The 20,505-nt window shown below is 45.3% G+C and overlaps 1 protein-coding gene across 10 annotated transcripts in view; it reads left to right on the top strand.

Annotated features, from left to right (window-relative positions):
* astn1 (astrotactin 1) overlaps positions 1–20,505 on the top strand; it is a 2,519,376-nt gene that overhangs the window by 2,453,502 nt on the left and 45,369 nt on the right. For all 10 annotated transcript variants that reach the window (XM_069937468.1, XM_069937469.1, XM_069937467.1 and 7 more), the window contains one exon: positions 3,746–3,903. In XM_069937468.1, coding sequence (XP_069793569.1) covers positions 3,746–3,903 — 158 coding nt within the window. The remainder of the gene's footprint in view (positions 1–3,745; positions 3,904–20,505) is intronic.

Genomic DNA, 20,505 nt, shown 5'->3' with positions numbered 1-20,505 from the left:
ATAATAAAGAGGGGGTTGTTTTCTCTTAATGGTCTTCACAAGTTAATAATAATTCTGTGATTGAAAAGGCATTAGACCTTAATTAGATTTCAGCAAAAATGTTATCAGTGCCAAAATGTAGATCAGAAAGTCAATTCTGCAAAGCCATAGTAGCTGGATGAAACATGACTGGTGACTAACATGAACTCACTGTGGATCGCCTTCTCAGAAAACACAATGCTTCCATATTGCAGGGATGTGTATACTGCAGTTGCATTGCGATTTAAGCACAGACTCTTTCTTTGGGAAAGAATGTATCATAGACTACATTTTCCACAGATATAAAGGGTACAGAACATATGGAAAGAGACAAGCCATGATTTGTTACTGCAAAGAGCAAAATGTTGTTTCAGTTATTGTTGAAATCAAACCAGCTTTTGCCCTTATCCACATCAATGAAAACAGCCCTGATAAAAGTAAGTGGAACCATAGAACAGTGCAGCACAGAAGCAAGCCTGTGGCCCCTCTTGTCTGTGCCAAAATGTTATTCTGCCTCATCCCATTGACCTGCATCACATTAATTTTGTCCTCTGCTGTGTTTTGATACTTATTTGGTCTTCACATTCTGGGCATCACAGTGGGGCTGGCATGTACAAGCTAGCCCTGATTGGCCTGGAGGATTGAGTGGATTGCTGGGTCATTTCACTGAGCCATTGACGATTCAACAGCAACGGTGATCTGGAATCACATAAAAGCTAAGCTGTGTGAGGCTGGCCATCATGAACCATATGGGTTTTTACTGAAATCCAGTGGTTTAGTGGTCACCTTTTATAATGGCCAGCTTTTGCAATTTCAGATGATTTTAATTCCACAGTTAACTTGGTATCACTTGGATTAGTGCAAGCTCGTGGACTGTGGTATACTTCCTTCCGGCAATGTTTTTAACAGTTGGCCTCATCATTCCTGACCAACACCTCTGCTGTGCATCCCCATTCAGGGAAGAATAGTGTTCCTTGCCTATCTGGTCACCCTTGAGTAGTACTTCCACCTCTCTCCCTGCACTCTCTCTCTCTCCCTCAGGATTCATCCCTGCCACCTCTCCTTCCTCTAATAATGTCCACTGGGAAGAACTTATCATCCATCTCTCAACCGCCTCCGACTTCCTGTAGCCATCTGTCAATCAACTTGCATCCTCTCATCACTGATACCAACCTCCAACCTGGTCATTGTGGTGGCTTAAAACAATACATTTCCATATTCAGCACATCTAGTCAGGGCTTTCCAATTCACGTTCGATCTCCTGCTTGGATCGTGTGCCTTCACCATTCTCACCTCCCATATTCCTCATATTTTCACTGAAGGAATGATCGCAGATCATTCTTGTTGCTCCCATTCTCCAACATTTTTTCCTGCAACCTGTTCCCTTTCACTTGTCCATCAACTCCCTCCTTCTTCTCCTACTTGCTGCCTGCATCACAGATCATTTCCAAGAGCTATTTTACCCATCAAGATGTTTCTGCAATAAGGAAGGAAACAAGAAGTACTCAAGAGAAGTTTGCACAGGCACTGGGAGCACATGCTAACTCAATAACGAGAACAGGAGGTGAGGTTTGAAGCCAGGTTGCTGGAGATGTGATACAACAGCAACACCATAATATCTTAGTGAAACATACATTTGTAACTTCTGGATTCAGCGGGTCCTCAATATCCACAACTGACATCAAACACTTTGTGGCTCTCTCAGCCTTGTATTTGTATCCCAAGAAGGTTTTCTTTGTTCTCCCCTTTGTAAAACTGAAGTCATCAAGTCTCAAATGTATACAAAGTCCCAACAAATAAAAGGTCTCTTTCTCCCTTCATTCATGACCTCTATACTTATTCCCATCCACTCCTGTTGAAACAGTACCTAACATCTAATTTCTCGTCAGATTATTTTAGATCTCCAGATGGCCTCACCTTCACCCTCTGTCTCTCGGAGATACCTCCACTTCTCCAATTCTGACTCCTTAATAATCCTGTAAGGGAGTTGGTTTGCCATTGGCAGCAGTCCTTGCAGTTCAGTGCACTGTCATTCCTTCCCCAAACCCTGCCACTCTCTCTCCTTTCCAATGTTCCTGAGAAATTAGCTCAGACCCATTTCGCCTGGAATATGGCCTATCATCAACAGAAGTATTTAAAATCATGAAGGGTGTGGATAAAATGAATGCTCACGATCTTTTTCTCAAGGAGAATTATTCTAGAAATAGAGGGCATTGGTTTAGGGTGAGAGAATAGTCTCATTAAGCTACCAGAGAAGTTATTGAATAAGGTGCAATTATGATGTTGAAAAGACATTGGAATAGATTTATGGAAGGGTGTAGTTCAAATGCAGGCAAATGGGATTGCATTTTGAAGGGCTGAATATAAGTGCTTATAAAACTCCATTATTCTTTTAGATATTTGTTTTAATGATATTTCTGTGAAGCACTTTGGGATGTTTTCCATGTTAAGATGTGGCTGTTATTATTATTGTACTTTGGTCCCTTCTGGATATTCCCCCTCACTTTTTTGGTATCCTCCAACATTCCTCCCTCCACCAAAATCTTACTTTGTATCAATTTGCATTTGTACTGCATGTATCCACCTATCACCCTGGTTCTGATGGTCAATGCTGCAGACATGCAGACACACTATATTAATAGAGGCATGTAATGTAGAACACTGATACAGACATCTAACACATCACACTGATACAGACTTGTAACACACCACACTGATGCAAACATGTAACACACCAAACTGATGCAGCGATCATTGCTGCCAGCTCAATCAGTCCAGCATCTATCCTGACCTCCGATGAGTTCTGCATGGAGTTTGTATGTCCTGCCTGTGTCTGAGCAAATTTCATCATGTGTACATGCCAGAAATGTGTGGGGAGGTGAATTGACCACCATGAATTCTCCCAGTGTGTGGAATCAGCAACAAGGGAGTATCAGGATAAAGTTGTTCAGAATGTGCAGAGAATAATATAGATTTGATAAGGATAAGTGTATAAAGTCAACATCAACGAGTTTATTGTATTGAATCACCAAAATTCTTACTTGCAGCCAAACAGACATGTGAGCCACGTCAACTACAAATGTATAAATTAAATTACCACAAATGCCAAGATAGAATAAGAGATAATAAATATCTAAGGATAGATAAACTAATATTCACAGTTGCAGTTGGGGCAAGGAAAAAAAGTGACATTTCTGTAATGTGTACAGATTTCCTGGCGGTTGTTATGGGCAGGGAGCCTCAAGAGCCTGATGGCCGTTGGAAAAAAATAACTGTTCTTGAACCTGGAGCTGCTGGTCTTCAGGCTTCTGTACCTTCTACCCAAAGGGAGCGGTAAGAAGAAATGGTGGTCTGGATGATGGTGGGAAAACTTGAGGAGGTGGAAGGGGTTTGGAAGTAGGTGTGGATTTGATGGGTTATAGCACCTCACTCTGTGCTCTATTTCTCCATGGCATGGACCCCAGCCCCTGGAAATCACTTTTACTGCTTCACTTTACCTCTTTTCCTTCAAGATGCTTCTTTAAACCGATCACTGTAGGAAGATCTCAAGTATTGCTGGTATTCAAAGCCCTAAAAACTCTTCAGCCAGCTACAGCTACGGTTTAACATTGATCACAATTTTACAAAAGCCAATTGTAAAGAATTGAGTATTTATTCCTGATCTTGAACTGGTGCCCATTAGATGTTCCCATTGATATTTTTCAGCATCTTTCTTTTCTTTCCCCAGTCTGCGGCTGTCGCCTGCCCACGAGCCAAGCAGCTCACTGGTGGTCTTGGAATGGGACCATTCCGAGCCTGCAATTGGGGTAAAGATTGTTGATTACCTGATCAGCTTGGAGAGGGTGACCATCACAGACCGAGCAGAAATGTCCAAGGTCGAGACAGGTAAGTGTGAACCAAGCTGCATCTGGGACACAGGAGATGGAGTGCAGTGAGTATGGTCTGAGAATGAACCCAATCCGTGAACCTGACAAAGAAATGGGATGAAATTCTTTGGACAGAATGATGGTCCCCAACCTCCCCCGCATCAGACCCCAGCCTACTGGGGAGTTACCGGGAGATCTGGTGCCTGTGACCACGTGTAGCAGGTTTGAACTGTAGAGAGCTAAGGGAAGGGACCAGTGAGAGAATGGGGATATTTAGATACATTTGCTGATGCACAGTGAATGTCTGAGAAATTACTGGCAGTGTCCAGAATTTGTGCTGGGCACCAGAACCAAGCTCTTGCACAGTTATCTCCTCCAGAGGAATAAAAGACAAATGTCTGCAGACACCATGGTTGAAGTTTTAAAAAAATGCTGGAGACACTCAGCAGCTCAAGCAGCATACTTTATATAGCAAAGATAAAGATATATAACCAACGTTTCAGGCTTGAGCCCTTCATCAAGAAATGGCAAAATGTAGGCAGACGTCTGAACAAAATGGTGGGGGGGAGGAGCACAGTCCCACAGGCAGGAGGTGGATAAGGGAGGGAGCATGCATCAGCAGACATTAGGAGGGGGTTGGCTCTGTGAATAGAGAAAGGAGTGGGTGGAGAGCTAGAGGAAAGAAGACAGAGGGGTGGGGAAAAGGAAGAGAAGGAGGAGCAGGCCAGCAGAAACGGGGCAAGTCAATGTTAGTGCCCAGATGGAAGCAATACCTGATTTTCCATCTACCCACACTCCAACTGGGTAGCATTAACATTGTCTTATCCCTTCCCTCTCCACCACAGCCATCCTCCTCTCCCTGTTTGCTAGTGTGTCCTCCCTCCCTTGTCCTTTCCGCCCTCCCCCCAGCATTTTGTTGGGGGACCTGTCCACATTTTGTTCATACCTTGATGAAGGGATTAAGACCAAGATGTTGATTATGTTTCTTTATCTTTGATATATAAAGAACACTGTTTGACCTGCTGAGTTTCTCCAGGATTGAGTTTTTACTCCAAAAGTAGAATATAAGTTTTGAAATCTGTGCAGTAATTAAGTTGTCTTAATACAGGCATGTAACACAGCAGGTTGATGGTAACATGTAACACAACATACTGATGCAAAATATAGCAATCTATATTTTTTATCCAACCAATGAAATTCCAGCAGTACCTTTTAAAAGCATTCACCATTCAGAGTTATTTTCCAAGTGAATGCTTCTTTATATTTGATAGAAAACAGGAACCAGGTAAAATTGATCCTAAATTGCTGTTCTACAGTCCCGCATTCTGATCAAACGTGCTTGGTACTTAATCATCTTATAATGCATGTGTTAGATGAAATCCAAAGTTACCCGATTCTATTCGATTCCTGCTCCTTTCGAACTTGTAATGGAAAATAAGACATCAAGGGATGGGAAGGCTGCTTTCTGTACAATTCTGATATTTTGTGCCAAGAATTGAATATCAGATGTGAAAGAAGTTTTGAAATGTTATAGACCGAAGATTGTGTGTACGGGTATTTATTTTTCACCATTCTCTTTGATTATCTATATTTTTAAGGTGATGAATGTAGAATAATTTCACTTTATTTAAAAAGTCTACAGACATCTTCCTTCTGGTTGTCTCAAAGGCTTGGAAATAGACTCATATATCCCAGATCTTAAGTGGTATTTGGCTTAAATGTGAATTGATTCAAAGGAGTTGATTTCTGGGAGAAACTCACTATGACTTGTGTCTTGACAATACCAACTGCCTTAATAGATATTGATGGAATATTGACATTAATTCTGCTTCCTGTTCCACTTCTACCTTCCTCTGTGGAATATCTAACATCTCGAGGTGGAGAGCAATGCTGAAATGTTTAAACTTGTTGGCACAACATGTAAATATTGAAAAGCATATCAAATATTATGTGTGAACATCTTGAAAAGGTGCAAAATAGTACAGACATCAGGGACAGTCATTTGAACTGCAGAAGGATCAAAATTGGTGTCAGAACCTACAAATAAATATCATGAAAATATATTAGTGTTGGAATCCTGTAATAAACCTAAGAATATGTTACAATTGTACAGCAGGTTTATCAATGTTTGTAAAGAGATAAAAGGGAGAATTTGAAAACAGAAAATCATAGGATAAGTGGTGGTGAATGTTGGAACACGGAGAGATGGAATCAACGTAAAGGAGTAATCAAACCTCTTCCCACATTACTTTCTTTTTCCAAAAAGACTGCACAAAGGAAAACCCTGCAAAGCTTTTGGCATCCTTAGTTTCATATTCATATATACATTCCATTTTATTTATTTCAGATTTATTGTCAGAGTACATGGATGATATAACATATAAACCTGAGATTCCTTTATCCTGTGGGCGCAGCAGAATTACCACTAATTGGTAGTACACAGTGTAAAACATGTAAACAAACAAAGAAGTGTAAACAAACTGTGCAATACAGAGAGAACAAAAAGAAAATCAATCAGGTGCACAAGTACGAGTGCTTAAATGAGTTTCTGATTGAGTCTGTTGTTGAGGAGTCTGCTGGTAGAGGGGTAGCAGCTGTTCCTGAACCTGATGGTGTGAGTCTTGTGGCACCTAGACCTCTTTCCTGATGGCAGCAGAGAGAACAGAGCATGTGCAGGGTGGTGAGGATCTTCAATGATTGTTGCTGCCCTCCAACAGCAGTGCTCCCTGTAGATGTGTAGAGAGTTTTGCCTCTGATATCTTGTGTCCACTACCATTTGGAGGGCTTTTTTGCCAGGGTTTCTGATGTCATACCAAACCTCCACAAACTCCTGAGGAAGTAGAGGCACTGACATACTTTCTTCATGATGCCATTGGTGTGTTGGGTCCAGGAAAAATCCTCCAAGGTAGTGACTCGCAAGAACTTAAATTTGCTCACCCTCTTCACCTCTGATCTTCCAATGATTACTGGATCATATATCTCTGGCTTTCCTTTTCTGAAGTCAACAATCGACTCCTTAGTTTTGGTGATATTGAGTGTGAGGTTGTTGTTGTAGCACCGTTCAACCAAGTTTTCAATCTCCTTTCTGTATCCTGACTCATCCCCTTCCTTTATACAACCCACTACCATGGTATCATCTGCAAATTTGTAGATGGTGTTGCTGTCATACTGAGCCACACAGTCGTAGGTGTGAAGTGAGTAGAGCAGGTGGCAAGGACACAGCCCTGTGGTGCTCTGGTACTGATGGAAATTGTGGAGGAGATATTCTTACCAATCTTCACTGATAGTGCTCTGGAGATGAAGAAATCCATGATCTAATTACGCAGTGGGGTATAAACTCCCAGGTCTTAGAGTTTGCTGATCTGTTTTGAGGGGATGATGGTGTTAAATGCGAAACTGTAGTCGATATAGAGCATCCTAATGTTTGCATCTTTGCTCTCCAGGTGTTTCATTACTGAACATTGTAACATTAATCCTCTAACTTGTAACAGAGAACCGTTGCCACTACTGTTCTTTCTTTGGCTTGGCTTCGCGGACGAAGATTTATGGAGGGGGTAAAAAGTCCACGTCAGCTGCAGGCTCGTTTGTGGCTGACCAGTCCGATGCGGGACAGGCAGACACGATTGCAGCGGTTGCAAGGGAAAATTGGTTGGTTGGGGTTGGGTGTTGGGTTTTTCCTCCTTTGCCTTTTGTCAGTGAGGTGGGCTCTGCAGTCTTCTTCAAAGGAGGCTGCTGCCCGCCAAACTGTGAGGCGCCAAGATGCACGGTTTGAGGCGTTATCAGCCCACTGGCGGTGGTCAATGTGGCAGGCACCAAGAGATTTCTTTAGGCAGTCCTTGTACCTTTTCTTTGGTGCACCTCTGTCACGGTGGCCAGTGGAGAGCTCGCCATATAATATGATCTTGGGAAGGCGATGGTCCTCCATTCTGGAGACGTGACCCATCCAGCGCAGCTGGATCTTCAGCAGCGTGGACTCGATGCTGTCAACCTCTGCCATCTCGAGTACCTCGACGTTAGGGGTGTGAGCGCTCCAATGGATGTTGAGGATGGAGCGGAGACAACGCTGGTGGAAGCGTTCTAGGAGCCGTAGGTGGTGCCGGTAGAGGACCCATGATTCGGAGCCGAACAGGAGTGTGGGTATGACAACGGCTCTGTATACGCTTATCTTTGTGAGGTTTTTCAGTTGGTTGTTTTTCCAGACTCTTTTGTGTAGTCTTCCAAAGGCGCTATTTGCCTTGGCGAGTCTGTTGTCTATCTCATTGTCGATCCTTGCATCTGATGAAATGGTGCAGCCGAGATAGGTAAACTGGTTGACCGTTTTGAGTTTTGTGTGCCCGATGGAGATGTGGGGGGGCTGGTAGTCATGGTGGGGAGCTGGCTGATGGAGGACCTCAGTTTTCTTCAGGCTGACTTCCAGGCCAAACATTTTGGCAGTTTCCGCAAAGCAGGACGTCAAGCGCTGAAGAGCTGGCTCTGAATGGGCAACTAAAGCGGCATCATCTGCAAAGAGTAGTTCACGGACAAGTTTCTCTTGTGTCTTGGTGTGAGCTTGCAGGCGCCTCAGATTGAAGAGACTGCCATCCGTGCGGTACCGGATGTAAACAGCGTCTTCATTGTTGGGGTCTTACATGGCTTGGTTCAGCATCATGCTGAAGAAGATTGAAAAGAGGGTTGGTGCGAGAACACAGCCTTGCTTCACGCCATTGTTAATGGAGAAGGGTTCAGAGAGCTCATTGCTGTAACTGACCCGACCTTGTTGGTTTTCGTGCAGTTGGATAATCATGTTGAGGAACTTTGGGGGACATCCGATGCGCTCTAGTATTTGCCAAAGCCCTTTCCTGCTCACGGTGTCGAAGGCTTCGGTGAGGTCAACAAAGGTGATGTAGAGTCCTTTGTTTTGTTCTCTGCACTTTTCTTGGAGCTGTCTGAGGGCAAAGACCATGTCAGTGGTTCCTCTGTTTGCGCGAAAGCCGCACTGTGATTCTGGGAGAACATTTTCGGCGACACTAGGTATTATTCTATTTAGGAGAATCCTAGCGAAGATTTTGCCTGCAATGGAGAGCAACGTGATTCCCCTGTAGTTTGAGCAGTCTGATTTCTCGCCTTTGTTTTTGTACAGGGTGATGTTGGTGGCATCACGAAGATCCTGAGGCAGTTTACCTTGGTCCCAACAAAGCTTGAAAAACTCATGCAGTTTGGCATGCAGAGTTTTGCCGCCAGCCTTCCAGACTTCTGGGGGGATTCCATCCATACCTGCTGCTTTGCCACTTTTCAGTTGTTCGATTGCCTTATATGTCTCATCCAGGGTGGGAACCTCATCCAGCTCTAGCCTTAGGGGCTGTTGAGGGAGCTGGAGCAGGGCGGAATCTTGGACTGAGCAGTTGGCACTGAAAAGAGATTGGAAGTGTTCTGACCATCGGTTGAGGATGGAGATCTTGTCGCTGAGAAGGACTTTGCCGTCTGAGCTGCGCAGCGGGCTTTGGACTTGGGGTGAGGGGCCGTACACAGCCTTTAGAGCCTCGTAGAAACCCCTGAAGTCGCCAATGTCCGCGCTGAGCTGTGTTCGTTTGGCGAGGCTAGTCCACCACTCATTTTGGATCTCCCGGAGTTTGCGCTGTAGCCCATTTGTAATTACTCCTTCCCTCTCCATCGTCTTAGAGGCTTCTTCTCCAGCCTCAGCCCCTCAATATTCCAGAAAAACTCTAGATTGTGGTCATACCCATAGAGCTCTCATGTTGGCTGAGACAAGCCTCAGTGCATTCCTCAGCATGTACTCCTGCAGCCTGGAATGTTCCAGTCAGCAGTGTTGCCTCACTAACATCTCACTGTGCTGGAAGACCAACAAGTTTCAGGCAGACCAAAGGCTGTCTTTCACCAAGTTGATGATTTTCCAACAGCTCTGGATGTGCGTCTCTGTGTCCATTGCCAGATCAGAGAGTCCTGTGTTATGCTGCTGCTGGGGATGAACTGTGACAAGGACCCCATCCCTTTCTGATATCTCCTTTGAATTCTGTAACCTGTCCCACTAGGTATGTATCAGCAAACTTGAACATACAATTTGTGAACTGATAAACTCCTGGTGTCTCTTATTGACACCTCCCACATGCAGGGGACATATAAAGCTGAAATCAGTGAAGTTGTCACCTTTGATCATCTGGCTATGACTACCCGTTGAGATTAATTGACTGATTGTGAAATCCAGCCTCCAGAAGGCATTGGTTATTAAAATCTTGCATCACTAAAAAGCAAGGAAACCAATTACTCCATGTCAATGGTGCCTTTCTTTTTTCCACTGACTTCTTGTCTCTTTCTTGATTCAAGCTTGATATTCTTCCCTGCACAGCACTTCTTTTTATCTCAATCTCTTTTTATCATATTCTATTTTCCCTTTGTTGTTCTTTCCATCCTTTTCTTAATTGTCTCCCTCCAATCTAATTATTTCCCATTCTCAATTCTATTTTCTTTTTCTTTCCTTCGACTATTCTTTACCTATTTTCTTCCCTCTCTCCGTTAACTTCCATTATGACCTTGTGATTTTAGACCTGTCACCCCTATGTCTGTACCCCCTCCCCATGTCTGTCCCTCTCCCCCCTGTGTCTGACCCTCTCCTACCTGTGTCTGACCCCTCTCCCCCCAGTGTTTGTAATCTCTCCCTCCTGTTTCTCCCTCATATGAATCCCCTCTTTCCCTTGAGTCTGTCTTCTCTTTCTCCTGTGTCCAAATCTCTTCTATCTTCCTTCATCATTCCTCCAATTCATCATATTTTCTGCCCCATCTCCAATTGTTCCACATATATAATTGAAAAAGTGGTTTATTCATTCAAACTGACATTGTTCTCGACAAATTCAAGAATCGCCAAAAAGAAAATTAAATAAAAGGGATACTGTAACTTTTTTATTGTGCCATGGAACACCTAATAACTGGTATCAGTTGTTCTGATATCAAAGAAATGAAAAGGATTCAATTTATGAAATCAAAAAATATCTTCAATAGTAATCACTTTAGGGACATTTTTTGAACGTGGTGAAGTTGAGCTTCTTGGAACAAGATACCGGAATAAATTATAACTAGCATTGATTATATTTTAATGAGTAATTGGACATTTCTTAAGTGTGAGTTTTAATTATTTCTAAAGTGGCCTTTAGTAATTCCCTAGGGTGAGCATAGAATGATTTCTGCTATCCCATAGCTCAGCTGTGCAATATTTATAACCCGTTCAGTGACCAAGCTGTAATTCAACAGAACTTCTTGCTCCCAGCACGCGTTGATAGGATATCGCACATGAAATTAATGGGGATAAGCTTACTCCATTTGCCCGTGATCATGAGTTAAACCCAAAGAAGACAGTGAGGGGAGGCTTCATCAAGTTTGGATTATTTTAAACATGGAAAAGAATGAATAAAATGACAATATTGCTTGCAGAAAAAAAAATAAGGGAGCGAAGGCAGGTGTGTGACTTTAAATCAAAACATCTGAAAGGTACCGCGAGGAATTTTTATAATTCAATTGTAACAATCGTTGTTTATTGGTCTTGGCAGTGGAAGCAGTAACATTCTGATCTTTCAAAATAAGGCTGGATGCTTTTGTGAAAAAGTTAGAAGAGGAATTGGCTGGCATGCCAGGTGATGAGCTTTGGATGAGTTTCTCTCTTGTCCAGTTCCAAGAGACAGCAGAGAAATAGGTCCTTGATCCCACCATGTCCACACTAACCTCAAACCACTGATTCACATTCATCCAATGCTGATTCCATTTTTAAAAATTTTTCTCCACCTTCACTCCCCAGTTTTTCTTGTTTACTACACAGATGCAGCTACATCAACCAAGGACGCAAAAGACAGCCGTGGCAGGAATTGAATGTGTCACGCTAACCCTGCTGGGTTAGCATCTATTATTGCAGAAAGGTGTAGTAAGAGGGACCACCGAATCTGGGGAATGCTCAGTGTTGATACAGGACTTCTAAAAGAGGAAAAATTCCCCTTCACCCACATCAGTTGAAAAATGGTGATTCCAATATAATCCAAGACTGCAAGCATGCATTGGAGAATCTCAGTTCCTCTTGATGTTAGTATAGATCTTCTTAAGATTTAAGTGAGCTACTAAGAAAAAAATCAAATCCCCATCTTTTTTTATAGAGATAACAAGGGGTCATAAAGTCAATAAATCCAATAGATCTTTCCTTCTTTTCTCTTGTTAAGGTGATCTCTTTGATAGCGCTCAGCATGAGGCTGAAATCACTCCAGGCGTTTCAGTATTTCCATTTTGAACATTGATTGAGGCATGAAGGCCTTTGACAAGCACCCGTAGTTTGTTCTCTGTGGAAGATGAGTTGGCATCTGGCATCCTTGTGGGTTGATTGAAGATCCAGAAAGGTGTAAGATACAAGAGGGTAGAGTGAACTCACCAGCAGCACAGGTGAGCAAGGAGGTTGAATGTTGTTGCCTACAACCACATCTAGTTGGCCTTGGGTCGATATAAGCAAAGTTTGCAAGAGGAAACCAGTTCAGGTCGTCTCTACTTCGATTCCTGCTCTGATATTTTGGCAGTTGTCTCAGTCCTCCCTCGTTTGTCTTCATTGAGGTACTGCTGTTGATTAAAGTTGAGATAGTGCTCTGATATATTTCTGCTGCAAACTGTTTCTGACCTCAAGATGGTTCAATCCTGGTGCACCACTCTGATAATATTCCATAAGTCATGTGACTTTGCTGCCTGGCTCCTTAATTAATCTACATTAGTTATTCTCAGCCTCTGTTGTTTAATGAGCACAAGTACATAATCCTTTCATTAGTAAGTTAATTATACCAATCTCCTCAGTGTTGGGCTCATTTATCTTTTAATAATAATAATTTCAGATGTCCTGTTAATTAATTGAAATAAGTCTGAGACAAGACGATTAATTAAATGTTCCAGCAGCTGTGATTTATGCAGGAAGGAGTGTGTTGGCATTGGAACTGTGTTGAAAAGGTAATGCTGAAGCAGGAGCTGTGAAATCAAGCAGCACCTTTGCTTCTATTACAATGCAAAATCTCCGGTCCTCAACTTCCGAGGGGTAAGATAGCAGAAGATTTAGTGGGAGGAGAATTTGTCTTGGATCTCGGGTCACCCCACACCCTGACCATGAATCTGACCATGTTGTGCCTATTTTGGGTTTTCTGCTCCACCTCATAAGGGGACCCATCTTCTCATGAGTTAAACAAGAAAAGTCTGCAGATGCTGGGTCGAGAGCAATACACAAATGTGCTGAAGAAACTCCACAGGTCATGCAGCATCCGTGGAAGTAAGGGGTAATCAGTGCTTCAGACCTGGGTCCCTTGTACTCGGTCTGGATACTCTCCAGACAGACAGCATTAGCATTGACCTCCAATTTCTGTTAAACCCTCTCCCCTGTGACTCTCTTGTTCCCTATTTCTCTGACTCCCTTTCTCCAGGTCTCCAACCACTTCACTTCTTTCTCCTGTCAGAGAGCTACCCTCTCCCCAATCACTTCTCAGTCTTTTTCTCTTCTACCCTCCCAACTGAATCCACCTCTAAACTGTTAGCTTGCGCTCTTCCCTCTGCCTCTTCCTCTCTCCTCTCCCCCCATTTTTTTTAGGTACCTGGCTTTTTATCTTCCACCTGACAAAGGGCTCAGTGCTAAAGTGTTGGTTACCCTTTTACTTCCCATGGATGCTGCATGACCTGTTGAGTTTCTCCTGCACATTTGTGTATTGCATCATCACAGGAGCTTATATAACCATATATAACCATATAACCACTTACAGCACAGAACAGGCCAGTTCGGCCCTACTAGTCCATGCCGTAGCAAATCCCCACCCTCCTAGTCCCACTGACCAGCACCCGGTCCATACCCCTCTAGTCCCCTCCTATCCATGTAATGATCCAGTCTTTCCTTAAATGTAACCAATGATCCCGCCTCGACCACATCTGCCAGAAGCTCATTCCACATCCCCACCACCCTCTGCGTAAAGAAATTTCCCCTCATGTTCCCCTTATAATTTTCCCCCTTCAATCTTAAACCATGTCCTCTAGTTTGAATCTCCCCCTTTCTTAATTGAAAAAGCCTATCCACATTTACTCTGTCTGTCCCTTTTAAAATCTTAAACACCTCTATCAAGTCCCCTCTCAATCTTCTACGCTCCAGAGAAAAAAGCCCCAGTCTGCACAACCTTTCCCTGTAACTCAGACCCTGAAATCCTGTCAACATTCTCGTGAACCTTCTCTGCACTCTCTCTATTTTGTTTGTATCTTTCCTATAATTTGGTGACCAAAACTGTACACGGTACTCCAAATTTGGCCTCACCAATGCCTTGTACAATTTCATCATAACCTCCCTACTCTTGAATTCAATACTCCGATTTATGAAGGCCAACATTCCAAATGCCTTCTTCACCACACCATCTACCTGAGTATCAGCCTTGAGGGTACTATTTACCATAACTCCTAAATCCCTTTGATGCTCTGCACTCCTCAATTGTCTACCATTCAATGTATATGACCTATTTAAATTTGCCTTTCCAAAATGCAGCACCACACATTTCTCTGTATTAAATTCCATCAGCCATTTCTCAGCCCACATCTCCAGCCTTCCTAAATCACCTTTTAATCTACGGTAATCTACCTCACTGTCCACAACACCACCAATCTTTGTGTCATCCGCAAACTTGCTTATCCAATTCTCTACCCCTACATCCAGATCGTTAATATATATAACAAATAATAGTGGACGCAGGACCAAACCCTGAGGAACTCCACTAGTCACCGGCCTCCAATTGGACAAACAATTTTCTACCACTACTCTCTGACACCTTCCATCCAACCACTGCTGAATCCATTTCACTACCTCCTTATTTATACCTAATGCCTCCACCTTTTTTCCTAACCTCCTGTGGGGAACTTTGTCAACCAGCTCTTCAACTGTGAACACCTTTCCACATGAGGCCAAATTTTTCCCGGCTAATCTTATGCCAAGGTCACTTCATGGAACCCAGAACCGATCTTCCCCTTTGTCCTCCCTCACATTTGCGAATGTGTCGTTGTCAATTGTAACATCTCTTTTTCCCCTTCCCTAATTAAATAATCAAGTTAGCACAAGAATGCAACCCAACAAATTCTGGGTTTTCATTGAGAGTTGACACATCTAATTATTAAGCTATTCATGAGTTAAAGAGATTTACTGCAGAGGATTTACTTAAATCAATAAGACAGTCTTCTACCACTCTCAATGAAGCTCCAGGCTTTTTCTTTCTCTTACAGACATTCTGCTATTTACAACAAAGATGCTGTTGGGGCTGCCAGTGCAATGATCTAGTGTGCGGATCACAGGACACGGTGGGATCCATGTGCAGCTTAATACTACACTTGGCAATGCCAAGTACACTTGGCACCAGATCCAGTACTCCAACATACACTGCCGTGTTTTAGGTTCTGATTTAGTACTGTGGGCATTGAGTTCACTGTGCTGGCTGCAAGAATCTGTAATAATTTGCACTTCTCCTTTGCATTCTGTTAGGTATCTGCTTGCTGGTTTTGACTTTAACTCAGGGTGACTTGTGAATACCATAGCTATGGATAAGGATAAAAGCAGACAAAATGAGAAAGTGTTCAATTCGGGAAGAGGTAATTACGATGGGATGAGGCAAGGACTAGCGAGAGTAAATTGGAAACGGGTGTTCAAAGGGGAAAGTACAGAAATAATGTGGAGGAACTTTAGGGATCACATGCTGGGTTCAAGATACGTTTGTCCCAATGGGATAGGGAAACGATGGTCGGAAAAGGGAACAGGTGACAAAACAGGTGAGGCAGCTAGTCAAGAGGAAGAAGGAAGTTTACATCAGATCTAGGAAACAGAAAAGGCACATGAGAAGTATATGGTAGCCAGGAGGACTTAAGAGAGCTCAAAGAGGGTGTGGGAAGGCCTATGCCTTCTATGTGTATGTGAAGAACAGAAAGTTGATAAGAATGAAGGTGGGGCTGCTAAAGGATAAAGGAGGTAACATGTGCCTTGGACAATTTTACTTTTGATTGAAGACAGGACTGAACCTACTGCAGAGGATTTGATAGCTGCTAGGAGCTGTAGTAGCGCTGGGCTACCACAGCTGTCAAAGCACAGGAACCACGCACTGGAACTCTGTGGGCTCGCAGGAGAGCGAGCCTGAAGCTGTTAATCTCTCTCCACCAATGGGGAGAGCTGGAAGCACGTGTTGTGCAGTTTAAAAAGCCCAGCGTGCTGGTTTTGAAGCGGTTAGTCAGTGGATTGGACTGCAGGCAGTCAGTCGGTCTGACTGTGTGTGCACACCCAGCATCTTCAGCAAGCCTCATGCTGAGTTGTTTTGTTCATGAGTGCTAACACTGCTGTCTGGAGCTGTATATGTCAGTGTGCTCATCCAGTAGTCCAGTGGAAAAAGCTACTTGTCTACAAGTGCCAGCACTGTTGTCCTAACAGCAATTTGGGGAACTCTGATACCCAGAGTGTGTGTGGGGCTTACCAGGGAATCTCCCGTCCCCTTTCAAGAGGATAACTTTGTGTGGCAGGAGTCACGGGACTACTCAAGGCAGGGTATCCAAAGGAGAGGACTTGCGTGACAGAAGATAACTTGTTAACCTTAAGGAGGGCTTTAAAAGAAGGTCACTTGGTAACCCTAAGGAAGGGTTCGGAGGCATGAACCTCATGTGGTGACTAGAAGGTCACTGCGAACATTCCTGAGTGAAGGAAGGAAAGGTGGTTGTTGCCATGTTCGAAACTCAAGCAAGTCTCGTGTTCCCCTGACAGGGTTGAAAGTCTATAGAGACCACAGTCATCTGGATACAGCCTCAGACTAAAAGACCAGTGGGCAAGAAAACAAATAATCCCAAGCCTGGAGACCAGATCTGTGAGCTGGTCCTTCTTAACTGACAAACGATGTAACTGACTTCAGGGTTTTGTTTTGGGGGATTTTTATTGATTTTTCAGGGCATTTGATCTTGGACTGTAATGGTCTGGGTTTTTTTTCCACATGCGTCGTATATTAACCTGTTGTTCATAGAAAGTTGCCATTAAGCCTGATGTTCAGGTGTTAAGTTTATTGGGTTAATTCTATTATTGTTCGTTTATTCATAAATTTTGTTAAAATTAACCCATTTGTTTCTGTGTCTCTCAATTGCTGCTGGGGAGCGTACTATAGAAAGAGCACAGAATTTGGAAATTAGTGATCGACTAAAATTTTGATTGATTGGCTAAATTCCTTATGCAAGCTCTGTGGTGCACTGTTAGCCAGAATCAGACACACACAAGGTAAAGACTGTACAACAGGCTTTAATACACAAAGACTTCCACAGAGCCAGGCTGGCTGTAGCTGCTGTAACTCTGAGTGAGACTTTGGGAGGCCGGTGCAGGCTTTTATCCCAAAGGGTGATTGACACCCGACCAGGTGGGGCTTGATCCATTCAGGCCGACTGATTGACAGCTGGCCAGGTGTTGTCCTGTCCCCTTACACTCCTGCAGGTACAGAGGTTTTCCCCTGCAGTAGGCCAGTGGTGTATCTCCACATTCACCCCTTCTTTAAAATTGTCCCAGGGTTGGGGGGCAGTAACAAGGAATCATACCCACTATACAAAATACAATATTTACAGATTAAGACCATCCGGTGGCTGCCGGGGTCTCTGTGACTGTCGTAAGACTGGCTCCTGGTCACTGGTCGGAGGGGAAGTGAGGGGTCTGGTGGCAGGGGTCTGTGTGATTGGTGTGGTGCCGCATGGAGGGTGGGGGTGCAGGTTCATCCCGCTGGGCTGAAGTGGGCCCCTGGTGGTCAAGAAGGTCCTGCACGCCCCATAGCTGCCTGGGGACGGGGATGTATGCCCGGTCGATGGCATCCTGGACTGAAGATTGCTGTGGAGTGGTGGGGGCTCCTGCTGGTGCCAGGTCCATGGTTGAGATGGTGTCCTCCCTGCTACTGCCGAACTTAACATAGGCGTAGTGATTCGCGTGTAGGAGGAAGACCTGCTTGACCAGGGGTTCAGCCTTGTGTGTTCATACATGCTTACGCAAGAGCACCGGTCCCAGAGATGTGAGCCATGCTGGGAGGGATATTCCAGTCGCTGACTTCCTAGGGAATGCGAACAGACGTTCATTAGGGGTTTCATTGGTAGTAGTACACAGCAGTGACCAAATAGCATGGAGTGCCTCGGGGAGGGCGTCCTGCCAGTACAAAATGGCCCACCCTTTTGACTTGAGAGCCAGGAGGACTCCCTTCCAGACCACCCTGTTTTCGCGTTCCACTTGCCCATTGTCTCTCGGGTTATAACTCATTGTGCAGCTAGTCGCGATGCCCCTCGGCGTCAGGTGCTGACACAGCTCATCACTCATGAAACTAGACCCCCGGTCACTGAGGATGAAAGCAGGGTAGCCAAACATGGTGAAGATCTGCTCCAGGGCCCTGATGACAATGGCCATGGAAGTGTCCGGGCAAGGGACAGCGAAAGGGAAGCGTGAGTACTCATCCACTACCGTGAGGAAGGAGATGTTTCGGTTCATGGAAGGCAGGGGCCTTTTAAAATCCATGCCGAGACACTCGAAGAGCCGGTGGCCTTTACAACATGGGCCTGGGGCGGGTGGAAGAAATGGGGGGGTTTACACTCCGCGCAGATCCGGCAGGCCTCAGTCATGTCCCTGACGTCCCTGATGGTGTACGGCAAGTTCCGGGACTTAATGAAGTGGTACAACCTGGTGACACCCGGATGGCAGAGGGACTCATGCAATTAATGCAGCCTGTTGTCGTGCATCGACACGCAGGTCCGAGAGAGGGCATCAGGGGAGTCATTAAACTTTCCGGGGCAGTACTGGATGTCGTAGCTGTAGGTTGCCAGCTCGACTCTCCAGTGCAGAATCTTGTCATTCTTAATCTTGCTCTTGTGGGTAGTGTTAAACATGAACGCCATGGCCTGCTGGTCAGTGAGGAGGGTGAATCTCCTGCCGGCCAGATAGTGGCGCAAATGGCGGACCGCTTCCACAATCGCCTGGGCCTCCTTTTCAATGGCGGAATGCCCTAGCTCGGAGCCGTGGAGGGTCCTAGAGAAGAAAGCCACAGGGCACCTCCCTTGCTTGAGGGTAGCAGCAAGGGCTACCTCGGAGGCATCACTCTCCACCTGGAAGGGGGAGTTCTCATCCACAGCCTACATCGTGGCATCCGTGATGTCCTGCCTGATGTGGATGAAGGCTGCCTGCACCTCGGGTGGGAGGGGAAAAGTTGTAGCTTGTGCCAGTGGTCGGACCTTGTCTGAGAAGGGAGGGACCCGCTGCAAGTAATAGGATAATAGGCCAAGGCCCCTGTGGAGGACACATGGGGGGGAGAGGAAGCTCCATTAATGGGCGCATCCTTTCAGGATCTGGGCTGACAACCCCATGGACCACGATGTACCCCAGGATAGAGAGGTGGGTGGTGCTAAAATGAGGTTCAGCTCCGCAGCCATCTGGAGGAATTTTTCCAGGTTAGCTTCATGGTCCTGCTGGTCACGGCCGCAGATAGTGACGTTATCCAGATACGGGAATGTCGCCTTTAGCTTGTGCCGGTCTATCATACGATCCATCTCCAGCTGGAAGATGGAGCCCCCGTTCATGACCCCAGAGGGAGCTCGGCAGAACTGGTACAGGCGCCCGTCCGCCTCAAAGGCGGTGTAGGGCTTGTCCTTTGGGTGGATGGGAATTTGGTGATACGCCGACTTCAGGTCAATCGTGGAGAAAACCCGGTAGCGGGCTATCTGTTGACCATGTCGGCTATCCTCAGCAGGAGGTAAGCATCCAATTGGGCGTACCAGTTAATGGTCTGGCTGTAATCCACGACCATCCTCATCTTACTTCCCCCTTTGACCACCAGGACTTGGGCTCTCCAAGGGCTTTTACTGGGCTCTATGACACCTTCTGCCAGGAGTCACCGCACCTCTGCCTTGATGAAGTCTCTGACTGTGGCGCAATAGTGCCTACTTCTGGCAGCGATCGGCTTGCAGCCTCGTGTAAGATATGGGAAGAGCGCCGGTGGGGTGATGCATAGTGTGGAGAGGCCGCAGATTGGCTAGGGCTGTGTAACATGAGTGGAGATTGGCCCCCCCCACCACCCAGGCAAGAATGACACTCTGCAGGTGGCACTGGAAATCCAGGCCCAGGAGGACTGGGACGCAGAGCTTGGGCATGACCAGGAGCCTAAACCCCGTATATGTCTCCCCTCCCACAGTTATATCAGCCGAGCAGCGCCCGAGGATACCAACAGTCTTATCCTTGGCAGTGAGGGCGATCGAGTGGGCCACGCTCTGGTGAATGAAGCTCTCAGTGCTTCCAATGACGAACAGGCACTTTGTTACCTGCCTATTGACTTGCACGTCCATCATAGAGCGCCTGAGGTCATGAGGGATGTCCCTTGTCAGAGTGGTGGCAGCCAGGACCACCTTAGGGTCAGAGTCATTGCTCTCCGGCTGTGTGCAGCGATTTACGGTGTCCAAAAGCATGGGGAGTGTCGGTAGGGCATCACCCATGTTGACCACATCGACATCGGTCATGGGGTGCGGCGTGCAGCAACTGATGATGTCCAGAGGCATGGGGTGCATCGGTGGGGTGGCCTGGTCATCACCCATGTTGACTACGTCATCCCCGTCGTCA

The sequence above is a fragment of the Narcine bancroftii genome, chromosome 5 (assembly GCF_036971445.1).
Source record: "Narcine bancroftii isolate sNarBan1 chromosome 5, sNarBan1.hap1, whole genome shotgun sequence".
Classification (NCBI taxonomy): Eukaryota; Metazoa; Chordata; class Chondrichthyes; order Torpediniformes; family Narcinidae; genus Narcine; species Narcine bancroftii.
Note: the sequence above shows the minus strand (reverse complement) of the source record. Positions and strands in the feature narration are given on the sequence as shown.